Here is a 27241-nt window from a genome sequence, read left to right on the forward strand (position 1 = left end):
AACTGAGAATGCACCTGAGCGTCCTCAGACCTACATGAATATCCACTCACTTCAAATGGACAGTCATCATATCCACGCATGTCATCATACAGCTCTAGGAAAGAATAAAATCCAGACTGATCCTATGAAGAACTTTCAGAAATATTACATATAACTAAAACTCTCACTATTTTCACCTGCTTTGCTTTACATTCTATATAATCTCAGTCTGATTTGCTAACATCAGACTTGTTTTCAACATGCATGTTTGAGGATTTTTACCAAAAAAAGTATGGTAAACAATGGCAGAAAAGCACACTATGCCAGCTAGCAGGAAAGTAAGTGGAGGAGACAAACAACTGTACTACATACTATTTGGGTAGTAACTAAGTAAACCTGAGCATTCTTCACTTTATTTATGGGCTGTCAATTGAAAGGCAGCACAACATGATGCCAGACAAGGTCAGGATTTGAAAGGTAAATGAACTCCCTAGAAAAGAAGTTTCAAGCTGTAAGACTGAAGGCATGGCCTCAACCAGTACGTCCAACTTAGGAGACAGGAGCAACTTGCAACGGGTTCCAAGGAAAGCCATGACAAATTATAATGATTAAACTGGAATTTCAGTGCCTTGGAATAACTTAAGAAATGATAGGTGAGAAAACAAAGGAAGATAAGAAGATGACAAAACATTATATAAACGTGTATTTACATTTCTAATATTTGGGTGTCATTAAGAACAATCTTGGTACAGTCCACCTACTTTAACAGCTGGATGAAGACCACTGTCAAATAGTGCTTCATTTTTTATGATATTTCCCACTCCAGGTAATACTGTTTGATCCAGTAACACATCACACAACATGCGGGTTTTCTGCTGCTTAATCTCACTTTCTGCTCTTAAGAAGCTAAACTTTGGGGAGCAGACATCCAAGCTTTCCATCATTCTCACTTTCTGCTCACTCTCTGCTGCCTTTCTGGAAGAGAAAAATAAACTTTCATATATATTTATTTATTTGTTTGTTTGTTTATTTATTATTATTATTTATTTATTTATTTCTGTTGTATGTTAACATATCCGTACAGTTTTTAAAACAACATATGAAAGTATAATAGAATAGTATACACAGGTAACACAAAATGTGAAAATACCAGTCACAGGAAGAGGCACAGAAATGATATTAACCCCTCCCTCACAAAGCAGCTCAATGATACATGCACAGAACTTGCAAGCTATATACAAAAAATCATTCCTATTTTCTTCATATTAGCTCAGAAACTAGTTGTAAGGTCCTTGCTTTAAAACTACTTCCAACATTGGAATCATGTGTTTGGACATCAGCTATAATAAACTGTATAGCTACATGGGTTTGGTAGTTTCAACATGACAATTAAAGTGATAGGGTTCTGCATTCAGATAAAAGAACTAAATTAAATCCAAGTTTCATTCCCAGTCTCAACACTACCTAATAAGGCCACGGTATTGAACTACTTTAACTGTATGTAAACTCTAATACAAAACCAACAAATTTAGATTTCCATAAAAATAAACATGTTGTGTTTAGGAAGTTTAAATTTATTTCAGTGTGTCTATGACAGCATTCATCCAAACACTTAACATCGTGTGATTTTTCTACTACATTCTTACAAGAATGTTATACATTTAAACCAAGCCGTGCAGGTTTTTTGTTTGTTTGTTTGTTTTAAATTAGTTAGCTTTCACTTTACCTATATTCTGTTGTCACCCCAAAAAAACAAATAGTATCTTCAGTAAGCTGTATCTCCAAAACTGGTAATGCACCATTTCTGTCTTTGCTTCCATCGGGATTAATGCGCATGGAACCATTCATACCAAAGTGAATCCTTGGAAAGAAAGAGAGTTCTTATGTGTATTTAATCTTAAAAATGTTTCCAAGCATTAAACTAGTCTATTTGTTTATTTAATTTATGAACTATTCTGACCTAAAAAAGTCAGTAAGCATGTACATAAATTCTGGTAGAGTAAAATAGCAACAAATTACTTGTTTGCATAGTGTCAGTCTCCAGAGAAGAACTGTCCCGTCCCTAAATTAGAAACACTCCAAAACATAGCAGTTTTCAAGTAGTCTTCAAAATTCATTATGCAAAATTCAAAAGTGATTGCTAACACACTTTTCTGGTGTATTGCACTTAGTATTTGATTCCACCCAACATGCTAGCTTTACACAGGTTCTTAAGTCCTCAGGGAGACTGAAAGAAATGCTTCAGACAATATACTGCTAAATCAGGCAGAAGTCATCCGGTGTGAAAGCAAAGATTTCAGTCCTTTCTCTGCCAACACTACATTATATCACAGCTACATCCAATAATGCCATAAACAATGTAATTAACATCTGCCATATTCTGTTTTCTGATTTTTTTTATTTTTTTTTAACCTACAACCAAGGCAATGACATCAGGTCAATTAAAAATTAATAAAAGAAAAACTGAAAAACACACATATGGCAAAGGAGTGGAACAGACACTTTCAAGGATTTCTTTTACAGATCACTAATGTTTTAAGAAGTCTTACATTTTATAATATATTCTACTGGGAACTAGTATACTTCAGCAAAGGACAAGTTTGACTGTAGTCCCATAAATTTTGTTTATTACAAATTTGCCTGGTACATTCATGTCCTGTCTCTACTTTTTAGATTAAATACTGTATATCATAAAAGGTACAATATTTTGTAGCTGCAAAAAAGATTTAACAGATGAATCTACTCATATGACAAAACAAACTGAACGTCAAAGCATACGTCCTTTTAATGTCTCCATGTCACACATCAGGAAGGATGGGCATTTTAAGTACTTGCCATCAGGTTAAGGAAATATTTCAGTAAGCATAGTCTAAAGCCAATTCTTTATGTAACATCCTCATAGTATTTATTCATTAATTTCCTTTAGTTTTCAAAAACCTGTGTCTAGAGCTCTCTTCTTGGAAATCAGTTCCGTTAATAAAGATATTTCAGCTGGTTTTGTTTGTTAGCCACTTCCTGTTCTGAAGTGCTGCAAACAGTACTACACAAGATTAACTAGTCAAAAAAAGATTAAACCAAACTCTTGCATCCTGCTACCGAATGGGAATGCACTAAAATTTACAGAAAGTTCCTTTTAAAAAACAGCATTCACTTTAGTAGCTGGTGGTTCTATTAACCGTATTTTGTTTAAAAGAAACGTTAAGAAGTCAGTACTGTTAACTACTATAGTGACCTGCCAGTTCACTAATAGAAAAAATAATTCATGATCATTGCTACACATTTACATTAAGAAATTTACAAGATTTTACTCTGTTTCATTATCTTTGATATGTTGAAATCGGGCAAAAGAATGACTAATAGGAAAAAAACATTAATTAAACTTAGGATCTATTATTAAATGACAGCTAATAGCAAAAAAAAAATATGATTTTTTGTTGTTTTAAAGTAAAAGGGTAAGTTTTTTAGAATTAGCGTTACACAATATCATAAGGCTTAAGCCATTTTTTCCCTAAAAAGAGTTAAATAGCAACAGAGTCAATATATTACAAGGAAACGTAAGAAGAACACTGACAATTCACATTATCACATTCTATGTGCCAACATGTAATTCCCAGTCAAGATGGTGGATGTCTTTTCTTTAAGGCATTTGTGGTCAATAATTATGATCTCTTTCCTAAGAACATTTTCATCTGTTTTCAGTTATACAAAAATATAGATACACTATTAATTTTCAGAAGCTTTTCCAAACAATTTCTGACTCCAAATAAATGTTAATAGCACACTACAGAAACTAAGCCCAGTACAAACTTTCTCACGTAACTTTCATTTCCTTAGCAAACCCTGCAATCCATGCAGGCCTCTCCAGCACAACTCACTAGTATCACAGACTTTTTTTTCAGCTTTGATTTTTTTTTTTTAAGTGACTTGCAAGTCAAAGTAGAAAAAAAAAAAAAATCTAGTTTTTCCTCAAAACTTGACATGACTTTCTTCAGAGACTTCAATTACCTTGTTTAAACGGGAATCAAAAAGTAGAAATACTAATTTCTCCTCATCATTATTTGTACTCCTAAATAGTTGCCTACTGTGGATTGCAAGCATCCTGGACTTCCCTCATTGGCTATTTGCTACCCATTAACGTGGCAATAACTCAGAAGCAGCCTCATCTGCAAGTCAGGCAAGCAGTAGCCAAACTGTATTAAACAATTCCATGACCAAGTTACCTTCTTCCACCAGGCAGCCATTCCCCACTTGAGAAAACCCACAGTATGAGTTAATTACCTTTCATGGCCCCATCTTTCACAAGATATGCTACCTAGGTTTGTCTGACAAACATTTCAGCATCACTACCACATTTTCACAGGAAATCTCAGCAAATGAGAAAAACTGGTTTTATTATGTTGAGAAACTGTACAGACACAGAATCTGTGTAGCGGTAACCCCCGTGACAATAGTGTCCTATATTTGAGTTTACTTTAATAAAGAATACATCCTCTGAAGGCCTATTCCTTACTTCCTCTCCCAGAGCAATCCTGACAATCTTAGATACAGTTTCTGAAGCCTTCCTCTTACTCCCCTCAACAACTTGGTTTCAGATGCACAACATACACTTTTAAAATATCAGAACAAACATCTTAACTACCAGATAACAGGTAACTTCTGTCTGCCATGTAGAGGACACCTTTCCTGTACATAACTTTCACAACATTTCCAATCAAATAATCAATGCAACTAAAAAGATTTCTTAATACAATTCTAGAGTTAATTTAAATGATGAATTGGTGAAACTTAAATTTATTATCAAAAGAGAATTGAAGAATATGCCCCTGCTCATGGAAGGGGGGCTGGAATTAGATGATGTTTAAGGTCCCTTCCAACCCCAATCATTTTATGATTCTGTTTTTTCACAAAGTATGGTATATTACTGCACTGACAAGGAAGCTTAGTAATTATTTAATAGCTTTGAGGGCTAAAAGATCATATTTTCCATACTAGAACTTAACCACATTTTCTTTCTCTTTGAAGATAACTTATGCAAAATGCTTGCTTACATTTCTTAGAGTAATAGCCTTTCCCCCCCCCATTATACTGTAATTCAGTTTGTACAATAAAAAAAAAAAAAAACACTATTTTTGGTAATTCACTCCTTTGCTTATGCAATTAATTTTTAATACATATAATACAGTCATAAGCACTGTATCTTTTTGTTAACAGAAAGTTTGAGGCATTATAGATATTTTATTAAAACATTTGTTCACGTATTAAACCTCTTTTCTAAATCATATGACTGGAAATTGACCAGAAAAAGACCACTGGTCCATATCTCTCAAACAAGAATATTGGGGATGTTTTGTTTCTCTGCATTAAGATTTAGCTAGGTGATGCCCAGGTCAATTCCCAGGAGATATCCCAACCTTTTGCACTGAACTTTCAGGCATCTTTGGTAAATCCCTATATTTCCCCTCTTATTACATTCTAATCCCCATGTCCCCCCAACACTGTTTTAATTAAAAACTAGAAAATATAAACATCTTAAAATTGCAGTAAGAAGTCATGTATACAACAACAGCAGTTTCTTAAATCATCAGGACCTATACGTAATATCGTTAAGAATTAACTTGTGAAGAGTCTTTTGATATACAGCAGTAACTACTATGCCAACAGTTTTATTAAGAGATTCAAGACTCCTATATAAACAGCTATAGAGTTTGGGATACTTTCATAGTTGGTAGACTTCTCTTTTGTTCCTGGAGACTTTTCACAGGATCACATATCATATTTGGGGCTTCTGGCTTTGTTTTATGGTATACAACTTTTATCACTTTTTTTCTTTCATTGCACTTTTTTAGCATTAGTTGTTAAAGCTTTTAGTATTAATTACTATTAAAGCCATGTGTTTACTTCACTTACATACGTGCAAGTTCCTAAGACACATTCCTCTAACACTAAAAAAATAGGCATACAGCACTACACCTGATAAACAGCAGCCCCCTGCCACCAAAGATTTGTCTACGCATCATCCCTGATAACTTCTAATGTCACTGCTTTTATCCAGCGTGCACCATTGTAAACTGTTGTACCAGCAGCCAAGCATTTTCAGTTCTCTCTCCTATAACAGCAGTGCCACTGGCAAAACATCGCAGAATTCTAAGGTGATTTAAGGTTGAAACTATTTATCAGTTTTAAATGAAGAAAAATCATGTCTTGGCACTTTTGTTCAAGATTAGTCACTAGCTGACAATGACTACACTGAATGCAGAAAAGACCATTTTCTTATTTAAAGATTTAGAAAAAATAGAATTATGTTTCCTGATTGAAAGAAACAAAGCATTTCAAGGAACAACTGTCCTTTTCAGGTACCTCTACACGGAATCTTAGACTAATAATAAAGCAGTAAATTATCTGAAACAATTTAAGTGACTATCTAGTGTTTCAAGCTCTTAAACAGAGGCTGCAGAGAAGTTTCTCCATAAGACTAACTTCCAAGTATATGGAACTGACAATAGCATGAACAACAACAAAAACCTGAAAACACACAGTTCAAACACATAGAAAACATTTTTCTTGCCTCTTACCTCAAAGCTTTCTGATCAAAATACATAAAAAGTTCCTTTCCCAATGTTTCCACACCCCTGTAAACATATCCAGTAAGGAAATTATGAACAGAGGTTCTCTCCTCACTCGTGGCAGTCTGAAAATGAGTACATATGCATGAAGATTAAAACAGAATTTATAATACTTTGATACCAGCATCAGTATGTATTCAGCAAGTAGATGTATGAACTAATTTTCCAATTTAGACAACATCAACCTTTTTTTTTTTTTTTTTTTTTTAAAAAAAATCAAGGTATCTTATCCCTTTTCCTTCAAGTCATGAATTCAAAAACAGAGTTCCCAGCTGATATAAACTAATGGGTATAGTTTGAACATTAAACAGTTGTCAGAGTGTCAACTTTCTGCCATTTGCAAGGCTCCACCCTTCTCCAAATACCTCTTGCTGGAATTTCTTGCCATGCTAATTATATGCTTTCAGCATTTCACATTGCATATTACAGAATAACCTTCACAGAGATGCTTCTCTCTTCCTAACAGCTGAAGGTCTAATCTCAGATGATGTTGAACAGCAAGCAGGACACTACTAGAAGAGATGACAATAATTGTGTAATTGAAGCAATGATCTTTTCTTGCATAGCACATGAAGCTTCATTACAATTATAATAAGAGACCTCTACAGGTTATCTGGTCCAAATCACCTGCCCAAAGCAGGACTAACTTAGATCAGGCAGTCCTGGGCCTCGTTCAGTAAACTTCTGAGCATCTCTGGGGATGGTGTTTCTCCTCTCTCTGGGCTCTTGTTCCAGGGCTTGGCTACTGTTATAGTGGAAAAGTTTTCTTAACATCTAATCAGGACTTCTCCTGTTGTAGCCTGTATTGGTTGCCTCTCATCCTCTCATCCACTTCTGACAATGGCCTAGCTGTCTCCACACCTTCCTTTATAAACAGCCAAAGAGAGCAATAAAGACCCAGTTCCATCAGCCTCTCTCAACACATCACGTTTCAGCTTCCTAGGCCTATTACCATTACTACATTACCATTTTTTTTTCATACTGGGAGTTGACAACTGGACACAGTAATCCAGATGCAACTTCAGAGGTGCTGAGCAGAGGTACAGAATCATCATCCTCAGCTGTCTGGCTACACTGTTAACACAGCCCAGCAGGTAGCTGGCCCTCTTCCCCAGAAGGGCACAGTAGTATCCTCACTGAGCCACCTTCCACCTGAGCAGCACTCATGCCCCTGCCGTTGCATGGCATCATTCTGTTCCAGGTAGAGGAGTTTGCAAGTCCTGCAAATGCTGAACTTCACAAGTTTCTTACAGCCCATTTTTCTCAATGTGTCAGGGTCCCTCTGAATAGCAGTTTGAGGTCTCTGAAAGGTCCTTTTCAGACACTGATGAAACTTGCAAACAATATACCCATGGTCATTGAAGCCTTAACTGCAAGAGACAGATGCAAGTACCAAAGCTTCATTAACAATGCTTAATTGCAGCATAAACATATGTGAAAGCAACTCCAGCAAATCAGCAAGGCTTGAGCTGATTAGTGAAATTCCAAAGCTACTTTCAAAATAATTCCCCCACTTTCTTATTACCCTGAAATTATGTACATTCAAAGGGTTTTGCAGTTATTAATCTATCGAGTAGAAATATATATATATTGCATTACACCAACATCATTTACTTCACCTATTATCAAAATAAGAAAGCAAAAATTTCCTTCTTGCATAAACTGCTCATTCCTTCCAATAAAAGTATTAAAGGAAGTCCATATGCAACAAAGTGTTTTGGATTTAAGGCACTCAGGTTTGTATAAATCTGTGTGGATGTTCTTAAATACTACAGTCCTCAGCAATGGCCTAAGCTTAGGCTATGGTTAACTTTTGAGATTTGAAAAGCACAAGAGCTTTGTGATGGTCATTTGCTGATGAATAAATTCAACCCTGAGCTGACTTCTGCTGTACTAAATTATGAACAATGAAGGGCATTAAATTTTCCTATGAAATTGTAAGAGTAACTCCCTAATTTTAAAAAGCTTAGTCCTGAGGGATACAAAGCCATCAGGCCCAATCTGTTGATGGCATATCTTAAACAGATGTATCTTGAGCCACATTCTTTCTTATGTTCATTTAAGTATTGTTTTATTCAGCCTTAATCCTTAATACATTTTCTTATATCGCAAAGGGTGTTGGAGGGGCAGTCCCCAACTTTTTGTCTGAAGATATCTAGTACACTTACTTAGGACTTGAGTGATACAATTTCACTCAGCTGAGATAATAAATAAATAAATAAAAACCCAAACACCTCATCGCCTCCACAATCAAAACCAGACCCAGGATTGTCACAGCCCATTAGCTAGACCTGCTCATTTATACGGGCTTGCTACCAGAAGGTCTCACAAAGCCCCAGCAGAGTTTTATACTGTTGCATTAGTTTATGCTGCCAGCTAGAAAGATAAAAACTAGTTGCGAAATTACACAGCCTGTACTGAGAGCAGACGCCACAGCCTTTGTTTATTTGAATAGCTGGTCTAATTAACACGATGCTAAAAAAAAAAAAAAAGAAAAAAAAAAAAAGGTTATTGACATGCAATTAAGCTCCTTAACACCACACACGCAGCCGTACAACTTCTGCACTTCTGCACACCCCACCCCTAAGCTTGATCGCGGCCCCCCAGAGGCCTCCCAAACCCAAACTCAGCCCCAGCCCTCACCGCGCTGCCGGCCCCGGCTGGCGCAGCGCCGCCCCGCGCCCCGCGCACGGCCTGGCCGCGGCGCACGCGGGCCCGCAGCCGTTCTGCGAACAGGGCGAGGCACGGGCCCTCCACCATGGCCGCCGAGCGCTCCGCCGCCGCCGCCGCTTCCCTTCAAATCTCCCGCTCGGCTCGGGGGCGGCGCTGCCGGGCTGGGCCGGGCCGTTAGCACCCGGCGAGAGTAAAAGAGGCAGTCCCTGTCATCGCGACCCCGGGCGGGAGCAAAACGCCCTAAGAACGTTAAACGAAAGGCTTTGTGTCGTGAGAGCCTTCAGAGAAAACACGGTATCTCTTATTTGTCTTGCTCTTAAGCGTGAACTTGTAGTGGCTTTGAATACCCAGTTAGCTGCCACAGACTCGGTGCACAATTGGAAGTTAATTTCAGTCCTAAAAGAGTCAATATTTAATAGGATTTGCAGCCAGCCCGTGTCTGTTTACACATAGAAAATGTTCTTTTCTCTGCTGCGTTGGTAAGAAACCCTAAGTCAGCATGGATGTAATAAACTCCACGAGCTTTGGGAAATTCTGAGGGGACTTGCACCAGAAGGTAGGCGGTTAGGTGCCACCCCTAACATCCACCTCGTGAGGCACACTCACATTTGTCTTTCAGTGCCTATGATTTCTTATATAAACAGTCCACATCCAATCTGTTATCAAGGCACTGGCTTTGAATAAAACGTGCCTAATTCCTAAGAGGATAAGGGTTTTTTGTTTGTTTTTCTTCTCCCCTGGAAGGATGTGACTAAATGAGGTTAAAGTTACTATGTTCACTGAAATAAAAGTATGATTTCAGATGTGCTAGGAAAGTTAGAAAATGCTACTATATGTAATCCCATTCCATGCCCTTGAGTCCTGCCTTACTGTTCTTCCAAGGCAGCTACAAATCACTGAGTAACTCTGGTTTCTGTAGTCACATTTAAGCACCTTAAAAATATACCAACAGTCCCTGTTATCAAATATAATGTGTTTTGTGATAAGGAAGTTTAACTGGATATTTTTCAGTGGATGGCTGGTGCAACATGTTACAGTAGGTTGGGTTTTCAATTCCACATTTAATTTTGCAGGTGCATCTGCAGTTCTGACACTAGGCATTTAATAAGGTTCTCTGCCCCTTTTTTCACTCACATACACAAGAGAATTTTAATTGGAGATTCTACAGTAACTCAACTGCATGCACTTTTATTCACAAAAAGTTGAACTCAAGTTTTGTACAAGATGTTGATGAGCTTTATATTAAAGTGTTTGGTGATAGTTGATAAACATTTGGGAGTTTCTTTACTTTAAGAAAAGCATTTAAGAAGACATTTGAAACAAAGAGGAGCAGTAACAGCACAGGAGGAGATACCAGTCTGACAGTTTCATAGTGTCAGACAAATGCTAAATGCTGAGCATTGGTTTTGTCCCACAGTGTGAAGTGCAAGTACCTCAATAACAGCAGCTGAAAGAGCAACAGTAATTGAGGAAAATTATTGCTGACACAGTTTTTTTAAAAATGATGTAGTAGTGCAGTCAAGAGAGAAATACATAAATGCTTCTATTTTACAAAGTTCTAAGCAGAATAATCTTAGCTGCCTTTATAACAGTAGTTCCTTGAGACAGGAAATCTCAATTGCTGCCATTCAGTTTCAGCTTTGCAGTTCCAAGATAGTCAGACTAAGGGGAATGTATTTTGTAAGAGGCAAGTTTTAAAAGGATGCTGATAGATTGCGTATAAAATAAAAGCTTTTGCTTAATTTATGTCCAAGTTCTTTGCTAAAATATAACATTTTTTTGGCAGGTAATTTCATCAATGGTTGTTTACACTTTATTTTGACTTTGAAAAATCTAATGGCCATGAGAAATAATATCTCCAAAAAGAAATTAAATGTGCAAATTTCAAGAACAAACAAGCATATAAATCCCATGAGTGTATAAGTTTAATATTTGAACATTTTATACTTCCTGTCTGCTGTTCCATCAATGAAATCATAGCGATCTATTGTACTATGATAATAGATGTAGCAAATAATGACAAGTCACCTGCGGTGAAAGGTAAAATCTATTTTTGCAACAGAAACTGAGTAAATCTACATATGCTCATAAATTTATTCCCTGTTATTACAGTTGTTTGCACAGCTGCCTCTGTTATGTTTCCCAGGGGCATTCTTGGGTGACATTTCTTGATTTGTTTGTGCATTTGCAATATTTACATTCAGATATTAGCATACAATAGAACAGTGTGCTCACAACTGGACACTCATATTGTTTCTGACATAGTTGACACATTACTGCAGTTATGATCTCATTAGACAATCAAATCAAAAGTACGTTTATTTTTAAAAAATCAGGTTTCCCATAATTATGAGAAGCATACACATTCTTTTTTATTTGTTTGTTTCCATTTTCCAGAACTTTCACAAGAGCCCTAATTTCCCTGCCTTGTACCAGTTCTTAGCTCAGGGCATTTGACATAAAACCGATGTGGTTAATTTGCAAGAGTAGAGCTACCAATATCCAATTGCTTAAACTCTTTGTTTTATGTGCATTTTCTCCCTTGGATTAATGTGTTGTCCTTAGAACACTGGCACACAGTTTAAATACATTTGTTAAGTTTGCAATTAACAGAGCTTTGAAAAAAAAAAAAAAAGTTGGCAAGGAATATTATCATGTGACAAAAGCAGACTAACTTAACTGAAATGTCATGTTAAGCCACAGACTAAAGTTCAATTTCTCTGAATGGAACACACAAGACAACAGAAATACGCAGAAGACAAGTGCACCCTGCTCTTTTAAATCCAACAGTCAGAAGAACCATGTCAGCATTGAGATTCTCATTAAGGCACAGTTTTTTAATTCTGGCTGGTTGAAGTATACAATGAACTATAAAGACATTCCCTTTATGGTGACAAAATCTTGGATAAGAATTAATAAGCAGCAGAGCAGCAGATGACTGATCTGTTTCATGGTTGCCTAGAGAGTTAATGCGAACAGTTAAGTACACTGAAAGTTACTGATCGTGTAATCCTAATGAAATCCTTCCTAAACCTTGTAAAAACATTCCCAAATCCTCCTAAATTAGTTTTTTTTAATGCAATTAATCCAAATATTTGTGCTGTTAAGGGAATGTGTTCTAGTTATGGATTCCTGGTCTGCCAGAAAATTTTGAAAGTCACATGGTGTTGATACAGGGGCATAATTAAATTATTTTTTTTGTTAGTTATCTTGAAATAAATAATGCCTTGATTGGTGAAATCCTTTTGTTTTTGTGAAGTCCTTACTTTCCATTAGAGAAAATATGTTGTTGTAACTTAGTATTTTAAAGCTCCAGTTTTTGTAAACTAAAAGAGGAGCTTTGGAAATTGCAGTAAAATATCAAAATAACATTATTAACTAAGTTGTGAGTGACAGTTTTAGCATGGGAGTTTTCTGCATTATTGCAGTCACAACAAAATGCTACTTACAGCTTATGTACTATTCTCACTGAACATGGGGTATGTGTTGAAAATACTTTTGATTAATGCATTGGAAGTAAGAGAGACAGTTGAGTGTCTCTTAACCATCCTAATTTACACAAGTTGAAAGCTGGACACAGAACCATATTCTTAGCGTACCAATTCTTATACTAAACAAGAAAGTCAATTTCTTATAAATAAGTTTAATATATTGCACTTTAGGTAGCCAAAACAGGACATGAGTTTGACAGATAGAGGATGCAAATTATGTGTACAGTTATCAATATTTTTATATAGACATTGTCACAACAGTACAAGGATTTTCTTGACTAGAGCTTACTAGAGCATTATGAATAAATTACTGTTGCAAGACACTTAGTAAAAAATATCTTCTCTCTGCATCAATTCTTGATTTCCCTAGAGATAAACAAATAATAATCCCTGAAAATCTTGACTAGTTTGACGCATTAGTTTTCAGCAACGTGATTTTGTCATTTTTAGCCAGGAATAGAAAATTAGCCCTGGATTGATTTCAAACACCAAAAATCATTCATTCACCTTTGTACTGTATTAAACTTTCATTTTTTTCGCTGGAAAAAAAAAAAAAGCCAGACTAATCTAACTTAAATCCAAATTTGTCTTCTGTGTGGACTAAAGGGTTAAATCCATGAGAAAGGCTTAGATTTACAAGGAGAGAGGCAAGCTATTCACTAATCACAGAGGTCCATCGACTATGGTCCATTTGATCAATGGCAAAAGATAGGCACCTCACCAGACAGTGATTTAGAGTGGAGGCCTCATGGCGTCTTTTTCTGTATTAGCCATACAGGGAACAATGCCACTTCCTGCTATTGTACATCTTTCTGCATTACTTCAAGCAGTCACCTATTTTTCTTATGCAGTATAAGAAGAGCTGTGTATAAGAATATGATTCACATGTTTGCTGAGCTGGGAACTATCTGGAAGTGCCACAAAGTTGGCTAGGTGCCTGTGAGCACTCTGGGTTCCTAGTGGGAGTGAACCACTCCCTTTAGTTAGATACCTAAGCACAGCAACATTAAAAAACAAACAAAAAACAGAATGTGGCAGCTTTATCTAAGCTATTACAGCAGTCTGCTGATACTTGGATAACCTATTGGCACATCCTTCCCTGGGAATTAGAAAAAAAATGTTCCTAGAGTTTCAGACTCCTGAGAAAGTATGCAGGAAATAGGATATACAGTGTTCTGCGGTTAACTTAGTCTCTTGTCAAAGTGTTTTTATTTTGCATAACATACATGTACTTAGTCTTTAACGAGAGCAACGACAGGAACCAAGGTCATTTAGATTAGCCTGGCATTATCAAACCTAGTTTTCAGCATCTGACTGCTGAACGTAGCCGCTTCAGACTTCATATTTTGTAATACAACTGTCTCTGGAAGGATATTCTCATCTTAGGCTGTGATCTTGCCATTAATTCTAACAGGAGCTTATGAGAGTATGAATATAATTTTGTCATGTTGGGAGTGAATCTGAGTCTTAATGATGTAGTTATTATGTTATTAAGTATTCAGTATTCATCTACATCTTTATATATTTATTAAAGGGAAATGTTTTACTTCTAAAGAGATTCCTCTCCCTTTCTCAAAGTGCCTAGTAACTCCATAATAATGGCAGTTCCTTTGTTAGCAGGAGACCAATGATCCATATGCTGCTCCACTTCAGATTAAGTGCTTTGAACCTAGATATACTGTTTCTTGTGCAAGTATTTTAAGCCAGCAGGAAAGCTGCAGAGGCCACAATAATTCTTGTTACATTTCTGTTCAAGAGTTGGCCTGGTAAACATAAGAAACTACATCTCTTGGAGCAGACTCCAAAAGTAAGACATACAGAGATTACCTAGTCAATTCCATCCATACATGATGTATAAAGAAACTGGTATCTTCATGCTTGGGTATGTCCTAAGGGAGAAAGTTGGCCACAGCAGAAACACAGCTTCCCAGGAACACAGGTATCTATCTGCAGGGTTAGGTTTTGTTAGGTTTTATCAAAGTTGAATGCAGGAAAGCCTGGTTTTGGACAAGATATGCCTAGGTATCAGACCTCAGAGATCCAAGTATTACAGACTAAGCATTATATTTTTTGGAGGACAAGAAAGATCAGAAGATACATGGATTCCTTCAGAAATGTTTTGTGTAGTACATACGAGTTATGACATTTCAAAGTTCTATAACCATACCAAGCAACATCCCAGTTTCTTTCCCAAATCTTTATTTGCCCAAAGGGGCAAAACACCTTTTACCGCTATTAAATGACAGAGAAGTATTGAAAAAGAATTGAGTAAAACACATTCTAAATTCACAAATTGAATGTTTAGAAATTCCAAAGCATGGAAAAAAAAAAAAAAAAAAAAGGGAAAAGAAAAAGGATATTTTATATGTTTGTTTTGGAAATTATAAACTCTTACTCTCATTCCATTCCTAATTAAATCCTCTGCTTGCTTTAAGGTAGCCAGGTCCACCAGCGCAAGTGCCTCTGACCATTCACAATAGCATAATATAATTTATAGTCATAGTTTAACTTCATTTGGAGAAATGTTTAGAGAAGTTTGACAGCACTGTGGAACTGCCTCAGGGTGTAAGTAGATCTTACTGAAGCTGAGTATTCATTGAATAAGTACAGACAACTTACCGAGCAGTTTAAGAACAGCACTGTAGCTACTGCATCTTGAGACACAGTTCAGTGCCAGGAGTTTTGTTTGTTTTCTTGATGCATATTGTCTCCTCCCAAATGAAGTAAAATTTACTTTGTTTTTCTGGAGGAGAAAAGAGAATATTTAAAACTTGCCGTAGTTTTTTCAAAGGGTAAAGCCTTGAAGATATTTTAGAAAGTGTCCAGCAATAGCCCTAGGCTATCTACACGCTAAAACAGACTAAAAGGAGGAAATTGGTACCTGGAGAGAGGCAGAAACATTCTTTATAGCCTTCCTGCATTGTATTTATACATACAGTGCTCTGAGGTGTATTCTTTTACTGTGGGTTATTTTTAAGAGTAACACCTCAAAGAAAGATGAGGTAGAAGAAAGTGATCATGGGTTGAAGAACTTGCCATCTTTACTTCAGGTTTAGATGTTGTACTTTAATGCTATCCTGAAAAACATTAGAATAATATTTGTTTAAAAACTTAGATATTATAATAAAGTCCGTGAAGCTCCAATAACAGAGCTAAGTGAGATTTGCAGTGCAAAGTGCAATGAGGGCTGTAGCAAAACTGACCTAGCACATGCACCTTGGTTTTACTTCTCTGTTACACAAACAGTAGAATTCCTTGTACCTTGCTGCAAGCCTTTATCGGCTGCCTGTCTGCATGCAGCACTCCATTTTAATTAGCTTCAAGATTCAAGGCTTAGAAGGAATAGCAGGGGTCTCTAATTATCTTCACAAACTAGTGATCTGCCCAGAAAATGAGGAATGAATAAGCATTAAGCAGTCAGAAGCCAGTATTCAATCACAGAGAGAGGCAGGAAGAGTGGAAGATAAAGAAGTGTAATTTTCACTGACTTTTCAGGGCCTTCAAAATTACTAAAAAGATATCCTTCTTTAGCAAAACATGCCAATTGTAGGTAGAGAGGTTTTTCTTTTTCTTGTTATTGTTTTTTCTTATCAATAATGTTGGACTAGATTCTTTAGGATAATTTCTTTTTCTCTCTGCAGTATTTTGGATATTTTTATTTTAAATCTATTTGTTTAAGAATTGGTAGCATTTCTTGAAGGATTCTGGTGAGACCGTTTTCCAAGTGTTATTACTAATTTTTCAGTCCAAATTCAGGGGGAAGAAGACCACACTGTTCTTTCCTTCCTTCAAAAAGGAAAAAAAAAAAAAAGACATTGGGATTAAAATAATTGCTATTGCTATTCACACTGGTCTTGCCAAAAAAAAAAAAAGGCTGAGGATTATCTCTTTTAGCAACTTTTGAATCAAAGCTGTATTACTGATATGAGGCTAAAAAGGCTTTGCTGTTCTTTTATAATTAAAAGCTACTGTTAATATGGAAATTTCTTAAACAGCTGGTGCATTGGAAGAAAGGTTGTACTCTTCTCTATGAATAATCCTTTTAAATCTCTGACATGATGCATAGCTTCTCAAACAATGCCTATAAATAAAACAAAACTGGATTCCTTCCATACATATATTTATTACCTTTACTTGTGCCCCTGTCAGCGATTAGGTAAGAATGCAGTAACAGAACTCACACTGGCTCGTGAAAGTAATGTGAATGTCCTTTCCTGGGAACTTTATTTCTACTTTCATTTTCCAAAATACTTACTTCACTGTGTCCAAAAGTGGTGTCAGGCTTCACGAGGAAGCCATACAAGCCACGGCCCCGAAAGCTCACAGTCACTACTTTATTCTTGAACCATTCTTGAACTATTCTTGTCAAGGGTAACAGGAGAGGATAGACCTTGCTAAGTTTGGTAAAGGCTAGAGACAGTTTTGAAACAGAACAAAAAGCTTTAGCTCTGTAAGATTTTCTGCCTTTCCTTGTAGAAAGAGGTTTTTGCTTCTGGCTGGAAAGCATCCTATCAGCACTACAGCTGAGGTTTTCATTTTGTTCCTGGCTTTGGGAAGGGGAAAAGGACCAGTGAAAAGTTCCATGACCCCTGCCCCAGAGGGGTAAGAAGTGGTAGGAAGCAGGTGGAAAGAAAAAGGTGTCAGTCAAAGACCAGATGACTTGCTGGGTGCTCAGAGCGTATGCGTGGGGTGTGTTTTTGCTCTGCATTCTGTAGACTCGAGGAAACCCGGAAACAGACGCGCGGGGCACGATGCAGCAGCGTCTTTTTCAAAGTCAGGCCGGCAGCTGGGAGGAGCAGCTCTGCGGGACGGGATCCTCAGCAGGGCGGATGGGCACGTAGAAAATGAGTCAGCAGCGCGCCCTTGTGGCCACGGCCGCTAACCGCATGCACCGCTGCCTCGGGAGGGATACAGCCAGCAGGCCGAGCAAAACCGTGATTCCTCTTTCCGGTGGCGCACGTGAAACCGTATTTGGCTCCATCAGTTTGTTCAGGGGGCTGGAGCACATGGTGAACTGAGGCTGAAAAGGGTTTGCTTAGCAGAAGGGACAGGTAAGGCTTTCTACACTTCTCCACTTGATGTCTTCACCTCCTTAATGAAAGGGGAAGCTATTAAGGATACAGAGGCTCTCCTGAGAGGTACACAGCAAAAGGAGAAGAGGCCATGCAGCACACACAAGGGAACTTTTGACTGAATATAAGAAAAAATGAAATTCACAAAGAAGATCCAAGCACAGACGCAAGTTTTCCAGGGTGTATACAAAATATCCATCATTAGAGAATATTCCTGGGGAACCAGATCTAACTTTGAATTTGGCATTGCTTTGGATAGGAGACTGGACTAGCTGAACACTAGAGGTCTCTTCCAATCTGTGCATTTCTATGAGTCTGAGATCCATACTGCTTATCAGACAGAGCGCTCTAGCTGTTTCTGAAATTTATGTGAGATACTTCATGTTACTTAGCTGAATTTCAAACTGTTTCACACCTGCTACAGCTCCTCCCTTCCCCCCCTTTTTAGTACTGAAATGCTATTTTTAAGAAGTGTTAACAGAGGACTATTAATAACAAGTTGCTGTTTTAACTACTATGGCAGTAAGAGGTGGGCTTCCATGCAATAAAGTTCCTCATGATTTGTAAAGTGGAGACTGTTGCTCTAGCAGCAAGGCAGCTTGGCAGTGTGTAGCCTAATATAAGCTGATGGGGAAGAGGTTTGACAGGAATACTAGAAAATTCAGAAGCAACAAAACCCTGTTTTTGGATATGTATATATATATATATATATATATATATATATATATATATTTTATTTTTTTTTTCTTCTTTTTCTCAATTTAAGTGTTGGCAATACTACAATATTAGAAATGGTATATTCCTTTTGCCTTTGCGTATTTTGAATTCTCTTTACTGTATTTCAACCTTTGTTTTTAGTTCCCTCATGCAGGCTTCATAAATGATTATAATTTTGTATTAGTAGAGTATGGCCCATCACAGGCTAAGGAGGACTGTTGAGAAAGTAGTGGTGAACTGTGCCTGTTCTCCTAGTAGCATGATTGTAAGTCAGATCTAAGGAAAAGAGAAGCTACATAAAACAATGAATAACAGGGTCAGCACTGTAAAAGGCTTTTGACACTTGAATAACTAGGAAAAGATTAATGTTGGTTACTAAATAGAATCTGGTGAGGAAAAAAAAACCACAGAACTGCATAAAATAAACCAAAGAAGGCCTATAACTGCACTTCAGAAGCACACTGAATGAGGACTTATGGCATATATATTTACAAACTACATAATACATGAATCATGAAAGTACAGAGTAAGAAGTTGCCCCCAAAATAACATGCTGTAGTAGTTCTGGGGTTGAGCAGATTCTTTCTTGAGACAACTCTTTTTGTAATTGTGGGAAGGTTCCACTGTGGTTCACAAGAGATTTTATAGAATAATTACATAGATAGAGTAAAAATTGTTGAGACTCACAATAACCACTAAATATTTTATACTTTTTTTTTTTTTTTCCCCCCAGATATTGCTTTGACAATCTGGAGGCTGAATTACTAGAAATGAAAACTACACCAACAAGCTATGACAGAAGATTATAGGAAAAGTTGCAAACTGCTAATGAGAAAAAAAAGTCAATTATACCATATAGGTAAGAACAACATTACCTGTGTTGTTACCTGGAAGGGGGGAGGGGGAATCTTGAGAATCCTCCACCTGTAGAAGGCTCTGTCCAAACTAGTTCAGCTACTGTTAAATAGGTTTTGCCCTTAAAGATGTAGAGGATGCTGACTTCTCATAAATCACATTCGGTCTAATATGCTGGTTTTGGAGCGCTTTAAGAAAAATAGCTTGCTTTCTTCTAGAAGTTGGAATTTTTGAGTCTTTTTCTCTTTAACTCAGAGTTTGCATCTCAGGTAATTCAGCAGTGCTTCTTTTCAGAAAGTAGGGATCTGGTTCCGTGTATTTTCATCTAGAGCATTTACAGTGAGCTGATTGCTGAACTGTCTCAGGTGTCAAGAATCCAAAGGTTTAGAGATCTTTTAAACCTTGTCAACTCTCTTCATTTTCTGACTTGCAACAAGAAGCAAATAAAGTCAGTGAAGTTTTTTAGTAATTGGTGTAATGTGCTCCCTGTGGTTAACACAGCAAAGCAGGTGGGCAGCCTCCTTTTACATCTGCTATATCTTCCAAACACTCTCCTCCAAACAAAAGGTATGATGAATTATGTTTTGTGTAGAGGTGTCTGCCAAGGCACCATGGGATTAGTGTTAGGCCTGGTCTTATTTAACATCTTCATTAATGATCTGGAAGAGGGAGTTAGCAGGCCATTAATTAAACTGGCAGATATTACACAAAAATAATTCTAAGGTCCTAGCTGGACTAGAAGCAAAGGCAGACTAAAAGCAAATACTAGCATTAAGAATATAAGATGAATATGGGGAAAAACAGTTTTTCTTTGCCTGCAGTGACATCTGAACCATTTTGCAGATTGTGACTGTGTGTCCATTTGTATCACCTTTACCTTTAAACACTGCCTTTTAAGTAAACACTCATCACCTTGAGAGAAGTAACCAGTTGCACAAGATAGGGTTTCCTTGTTTTTAGCAGAGATAAAAGGATAAGGTATGAGAAGTTGTTTGTTTTGTTTTCTTGCTTCATCACCAAGCTTGTTTGATTATAAGATTTGCTAGTTTGCTTTCATGTTTCTTTGGAGGGAATTAATTCCACTTTAATTCCTTACTGAATGTTGAATCAACAGTTTCATGAAATGGGTTCCATATCAATCTGTCCATGCTGCAATCACTGGTATTGTTTAATTTCCCTTTTAAATTTTATTTTTAAAAGGAAAAGAAAACTTATTTACTTTGCTATGTGTCAATTTGTATATAAGACCATGTAAACTACACAAAAGAGTAGTTATGATCATCAGGTCTAAAATCAGGTACATAAAATCAAACAATACAAAACAAATCTGCTTGATTTTTCAGAATTTGTGAATGTAGTTTGTGTATAATAATCTGTATAGGCTGTGAGTAGAGAGAGTGTTCCCTGCTTGTGTGCCTGTGCCTAGGTCACAATAATGTGGGCTGTATGCTTTTCCCTTGGACAAGTCAGTTTTTATAAATCAGGGATAAATGTGCACAGCGTAGATTAAGTTTGAAATAAGTATTGCATCTGTAGGACACAATATTGCAGTTCTTGTGGTGCTTGGAAGTCTACTGTAGTTCTACTTAATAGCACAGGAAGCAGGCTCGTGATACAGCAGCGCTCTCAGGAGGAAGCTGGAGATATAGCAGAATCTGAGTAAGTCAAGAAACAGAAGTATTACTACGAGTGCATCTGTCAAACGGGGGGATGCAGGAGAAAATGAGGAGGTGACAGGTTGGACAGAAAGAGAAATAGCATAATATGAAGTGAGTTAATGATGCCAGCAATTTTTAGCAGTTGAGAAGGTAAGGGCTGCAAAGGCAAGGTGGTATTCCATGATTTATGTGCAAGAAGTGGGCAAGGTGATATTTTTGAAGTGTATGTTTTAAGCTGCGAAGGTGAGTTCAGATGTTCAATTTCACCGTTGTTCAGGATGAGCACTATAATTACAAAAAACATGTTGTTGGACTTAGCAAGTCACTGAATAACTGGGTATCTCTTGTGATCCAGTCTGAAAGGGATGACTTGCTATTGAAAAGTATTTATTGAGAATCAAAGGGTTGTTTTTCTTATATCAGTTATATGTCAAAAAAGGTTCATAAATTTCAATAGCAGTTACTTCTAACTTAAGGTATTAAAGCTGAAAGAGATTAACTCAATTAAAAATAGTTATTATAAAGATTTTATTTATTTTATTTTTTTAAGAGAAGACCTTCTGTCCTGGCCCAAGAAATTGAAAAGTAGGGGAAAACTTAAATTGAGCTGTAGTATTTTCTTTATGAAAATCAGTGAAAATAGAAGGGATACTTTTGACAAAAAGCTACAATATAACTCTCAAAATCTCTTAACAGTCTGAAAAATCAAGGGATTTCTCACATTTCCTTGGCAAGAATTTATTTTCAGTGTTTGTTGCTGTTTCAAGGTTTTTTGTTTTTTTTTTTTTTTTGTTTGTTTGTTTGTTTGTTTTTTTGTTTTGTTTTGTTTTGTTTTGTTTTTGTAAAAATGGATGTACTTTATTGCTGTTATATATGCAAAGTATATTTTGTGAGCTGAGCAACTGTTGTTGGGATGAAATGTATGTTATAGGTATGGTTATTGGTATGATCCTAGATTTGAAGATTCCTAAAATAAAATGAAAAATGTAAACTTAGTAGATGCTGGATATAATGTTAAAGCATTGTTCATTTGACCGTCCATATTTCCAGGCTTACTGAGCATCTCAAACTGTTATTATTGTTTTGCTCTGATGGGGCTACTTGCAGTCATAAGTATAAGCTGCTGATGCTTTTGCTTTTGGTGATGACTTCTTATTCTAGAATGAGCTCGATATCTCTTCTGGAAAGACACCTCAATAATGTTTAATGATGAAACTTGAAGAAAAGAAAAAAAAGTTATCTAGGAGTAAACTCAATGCATTGCAGGTTAGGGGGCATCTGAAAATAACAAATATCAGCTGTCAAAGAAAGCTTGTTGAAGTAAGCTTGCAGTAAATAGTAATAAATCATCTTAGAGCACAGCAGTGGAAATTTTCAGTATGTCAGTTGTCAGGTCAGCTTGTAGTATATGGTAGTCACTGGTCGTGAGGATAGGAGCCTATAAAATGGTAAAGAAAATAGGATGTGCATTCATCAGTGTATGACTGATGTGCTGACACAACACTAATTGTCATGAACACAAGAATGCTGTAATACAACTTCACCATAGTGGACTCAAGGCCGTAAATATATTTTACCAGCTGCCGTGTGGAATGAAAATCTATTGCAAGAATTTGTTTTTTATGGGACTGCTGAAGAGGTGTTGATCATTGAATCAAATCATGAATTCTCAAGATCATCGTAATCAGGGAAGGCAAAGTATCTTTTTGATGTAGGAAACATCTGTTAAGGAATTTCTCCTGAGTCTCATCAGTAGTTGGCGAGTGTTGTTGCCTTAGCAATGTTTTCATTATTGCTGTGTCTACATGTATAAAACAGCATAATACGTTTTATACTACTGGTCTTTTCTGTATTCTCAGTGCAAACTAATAACACGTATTTTAAGTTCTTCTTAGAAGTTGAAACAATGTATAAGATAAAATAACATAGTGCTTTTTAACAGCGTATTCCTATACTGTGAGCTACACATGTAGCTCTATTTTAAGAATAAGACCTAGTTACTTTTTAAAGTAACTTTATTTTAAAGTTTTCTACTACAGTTTTCTATACATGCCTCATGGGCAAAGGAGATGCTTTACAGTAAAGCCTGTAAGGCATATTCTCTTGTTCAGTGGTGCTTGGGCTGTGCCAATCTGCTGCATGAGGGCTGGACATATGCATATATACTCTTAACCTTCTTCATAAGGAACTACATATTTTCATCAAACAAAAAGAATAAGTTCATATGGAGATGTTGATGGACAAAATATTTAGTCACCATGCTACTGTTTCCTCCAATTTAAGCAATTTTTGAAGAAAATACTCTTTTGGTGTTAGAACAATTGTGTATTACAGATCATGCACCACAACATTAACTTCGCCTTCTCTTATCCATTCTATGTTTATAAATCTTCAAGGGTCTATTATAGACAGCAGAACCAAATGAACAAACAAACAAAACAGCTGTACACATTTGCCTCAGAAAAAGGAATAAGGATGAAAGAAGGGGAGATCTTGACTAAGATGCATGCTAAAAGCTGAAGCCATCAGAATTTAAGTTATCATGCATGATTTGCTTTGTATAAGAGCTGTGAAAACAGTGCAGTTTGAATAAGGGAATATATAGTATTATTCTGCTTTCACTTCCTTTTATCATTTTGTCATAACATCTGTTATATATGGCAATACTATAATTCATTACATCTATGAAAACATTACACTAGAGAAAATATTAAAATACAGTATCTTCATTAGATTTTTGCTTTTTCTGTCTGTTCCTAACACCTAATTATTATCTTGTGATTCAGTGTATTAAATAAGTGTTTTTACAAAATATTCTGTTTTAACTCCATACATGTTGTCTTTTAGTTTTCTTTGCTTTTGTATTATAAAAGAAAATGAACAGATTTACTTAATCAGCTTTGACTTAGATACATTTCTTTTCAGAAGTTATGAGCAGTAGCAAAGTATTTCATCTACAATTAGAAAAATTTTGGGGAAATGACTTTAAAATATATGAAAGTGTATGCATTCTTGTCCTTCCTACAGCTTATGTTGCTTTAGGAACATGAGTCTATCTACAGTTGACCTGGCTGTATGTTACTATGCTCCCCGATAGTTCTTCTTTTTGTCCCTGCTCTATCAATCACCATCATCAGTAGTTACTTTTTATGCATTGGACTCCAGTAAACAAATAGATACTGTTGACTATGTATGGAATATCGTAATCTAGTCTTAGTGTACAATCACTTTAACTTTTACTTCTCTTGAAAACAACCTTGTATTGAATGTACACAGCATCTTACTTCAATAAAGTTCAGTACAGCTACACAGTGCTTGTTTTGCTGTGTTAATAACTGTGCTAAAATTACTACAAATCATTACCAATAAACTATTGAATAGTATCTTTATATCTAACATGTAAGTATTAGCTGTTCCTACAACTAAACTGCAACTGCAAGGTCATTAATATGTGCAACTGACCTGGCAAATGCAAGCAGCTGGCTGTGCATAGTTGTGCCTGAATTCTTACAGGTAGGAAAATTACATAGCTAAGCACTCATGCTTTTTCTGTAGTGCCAGATGTACAAGTGGAAAAGGATTAGTGTTAACATGGGAACCTTAACTGTACCGTTAAAGACATATCAACTGCTGTGAAATATCTGAAGAATTTATTCTAAATCTGAGTTAAAATAACTCTGGTAGATGAAAGTAGTGACAAGGCTATGGAAATTACCAATACTCCCTCCCCCCACCCCCAAAAAAAAAAAAAAAAAAAGTGGCAGACAGGCTGTGGCAGGTGTCATCTTTGGAGTCTGAGTACTTCTGTATGACTCGCGATTTTTTCCCATTTATTACTATCAAGGAGAGGATGAAACAGCTTAGCTTCAAGGCAATACCTAATCCCTTCACATCTAACTTCATGCACCTGGCTCTCTTCAGAAAGAAAAGCTATTCATTTGTCAGTCTCCAGCTTGAAACCAGCAGTTCCCAGGCACTGTTTGCCAATGATTACATCAGTTGACATGACACATCAGGCTCACTGGTAAACTATCACAGAGTTCTAGGAATGAACTTTTCCTAATTTTAAGAGTTAGTACTTTTGATTTCTTTAGAGGTTGATGTTAATGTAACATACATTGTAGAAAGATTGATAGCCATGGCTATAATAATGAGGTGGTTGTCATGATTGCAATATTTTAGAATCCCTCAAAGTCTGTAGCAGATCTTCCTCAAGACAATTGTGATTTGTTTAGCCTGAATTCAAATGATGCCTTATGTTAATCAGTGGATTCCCACATCATGTAGAGATATATTGAGACAGACCATCCATAAGCCAGGAAAGGAACAGAGTGAGGGTTTTACTGGATGCTATATAGCTATGCATCAGAGCAGACCAGAACTTACATATATGGGCAGCTACCACATATCTCAGGTGTGAGGTAGTAAATAACATCTGGAGTTAACCACTTCTCAGCTAAGCTTTAACAGAATATTCACAAATGATTAGCTTTTCTGAAACCCTTTTGAGAAAATAGATTTGTTCATAGTGTGTAGGACCTAACTTTTCAAAAAAATAATGTTTCAATTTGTTGTCTACAGAATACTTAATGAAGTATAGCTAGCCTCATAAAATTAGTTAGAACAGCAAAAAATGGAGGTTAAACACATTGTTTGCAATAAATAGAACCCTAGTGTACCTTCTTTGACTTTATTAGGCTTACAGTAGGAATGAACTTGGCTCACTTTCTCTGGTTGATACCAACCTCCAGTTGCTGATGCCATTATTAAGTTAATTGTTTGGATCATCAGTCTATGTCAACAAAGCTTTCAGAGTGCTTGATGAGATTTCAAGCATCAAGCTGTGAGGCATTAAAAAATGATGAATTTACATCCAGGTAAAACGATGCCCTTCAGCTATAATAATGAATCACTACTTTGTTTACAAATGGGTATTCATCATGAGACATGGCATCCACAGACATTTTTGAAGGGGAAAGGCATTAGCAGAGTAAATGATCTTTGCAGCTAAAGCTGAATACGCAGCAAAGTGAAAAAGGAGAGCATGTCAAATTATCTTTTCAGAAAGGAATTATGAATGCAAATTCACACTGGTGTTGCCTGACCCATATTTAAATATTAAAAAAAAAAAAATACAATTCAGTTTTAAGATGTCCTTCTTCAGTAGAGACAAATCAACACAATATATTTCTTCTAAAAGTTTAATTACTGGATTGAATTTCTCAGTATACACTTTTAGACCCTGAAGAAAATACTTAATCTTATAACGAAAGGCTACTTCCTCTAGCATGCAGCAGGTGCCAGTGGTCTACCCCTCACTGTTCTGGCAGCCGTGGAGGGTTCTTCTATACCGGCTGTCCTTCCCCACACTATTTCTGTTGTTGGTTGGGAAGATTGATGTAATTGCATTAGGCCTGTCTGCCCAAATAACTATGTGATCACATCACAGGTAAATTTAGTGTAATTAGTTAGTTCCACAAAGACAGTAAAGACTGTACAGCCTTAAGCAATCCAAAAACATGCACAGAGTTGCCAGAGGTCTTATATTGTGATTGCCAGCAAATTACTAATACTGGGCAGGTTATCTCACCTGTCTTGCAGTCATACCTGGATTGTGCTTTACAACTGTATAATTGAAATTGAATATATTGCTTGTTACATCTCCAGATTTATCAGTAGTATGTAGAGAAGTATCTTCCATGTCATATTTTTGTTTTCATTACATATTACAAGTTGTCCAGAAGGTTCACTATAACAGCAGTGAGTTATTCAGATGAGCAGTTATTGAACGTGCATTCAGTACTGGGAATGTGTCAACATAACAAATTCCACAAAGCTACTTAGAGTATAAGCCAGAAGCCAGCGACACATTAATACCTCAGCAATGCACCACTGATATGAAGATCTGCATAAGACAATTACTAATTTGAAAGGCACATAGCCTCTTGCAATCCATCCTTCAGGAGATGGATATCCTATATAAAATGCAAGCAGGGAAAAGGTCTGCAATCAAATGATCCAGACTGGATACTATCAGTCTTACAGTGATTAGGTCCTGAGACTTACAAGGCAACCTTTTTTAGGATGCCCTGTATCTGAATGTCTTGAAAGTAGCCTTGGAGGATTTCTTCACAGATTAGGTTACAAGTTTCTCAACAGCATAGGTTGACAAG

The 27241-nt window shown here is 36.5% G+C and overlaps 1 protein-coding gene and 1 long non-coding RNA gene across 6 annotated transcripts in view; one reads left to right on the forward strand and one right to left on the reverse strand.

The window, feature by feature from the left end:
- Positions 1-19938, reverse strand: part of NEIL3 (nei like DNA glycosylase 3) — a 35242-nt gene extending 15304 nt beyond the window's left edge. Inside the window, exons 1-5 of one of the 4 annotated variants that reach the window (XM_072037280.1) lie at positions 19431-19938; positions 15386-15509; positions 6552-6667; positions 1706-1840; positions 741-954 (exon numbers count right to left, since the gene is read on the reverse strand). In XM_072037280.1, the coding sequence (XP_071893381.1) occupies positions 741-954; positions 1706-1840; positions 6552-6577 (375 nt within the window). In that variant the 5' untranslated portion in view covers positions 6578-6667; positions 15386-15509; positions 19431-19938. Of the gene's footprint in view, positions 1-740; positions 955-1705; positions 1841-6551; positions 6668-9245; positions 9445-15385; positions 15510-19430 lie in introns of those variants that run through there. The other 3 variants (XM_072037281.1, XM_038178072.2, XM_027456377.3) reach the window with 3 other exon arrangements.
- Positions 17575-27241, forward strand: part of LOC106019645 (uncharacterized) — a 74483-nt gene continuing 64816 nt past the window's right edge. For both annotated transcript variants that reach the window (XR_002405806.4, XR_002405807.4), the window contains exons 1-2: positions 17575-17817; positions 19289-19414. This is a non-coding gene — a long non-coding RNA (uncharacterized lncRNA). The remainder of the gene's footprint in view (positions 17818-19288; positions 19415-27241) is intronic.

This window comes from Anas platyrhynchos, chromosome 4 (assembly GCF_047663525.1).
Source record: "Anas platyrhynchos isolate ZD024472 breed Pekin duck chromosome 4, IASCAAS_PekinDuck_T2T, whole genome shotgun sequence".
Taxonomy (NCBI): domain Eukaryota; kingdom Metazoa; phylum Chordata; class Aves; order Anseriformes; family Anatidae; genus Anas; species Anas platyrhynchos.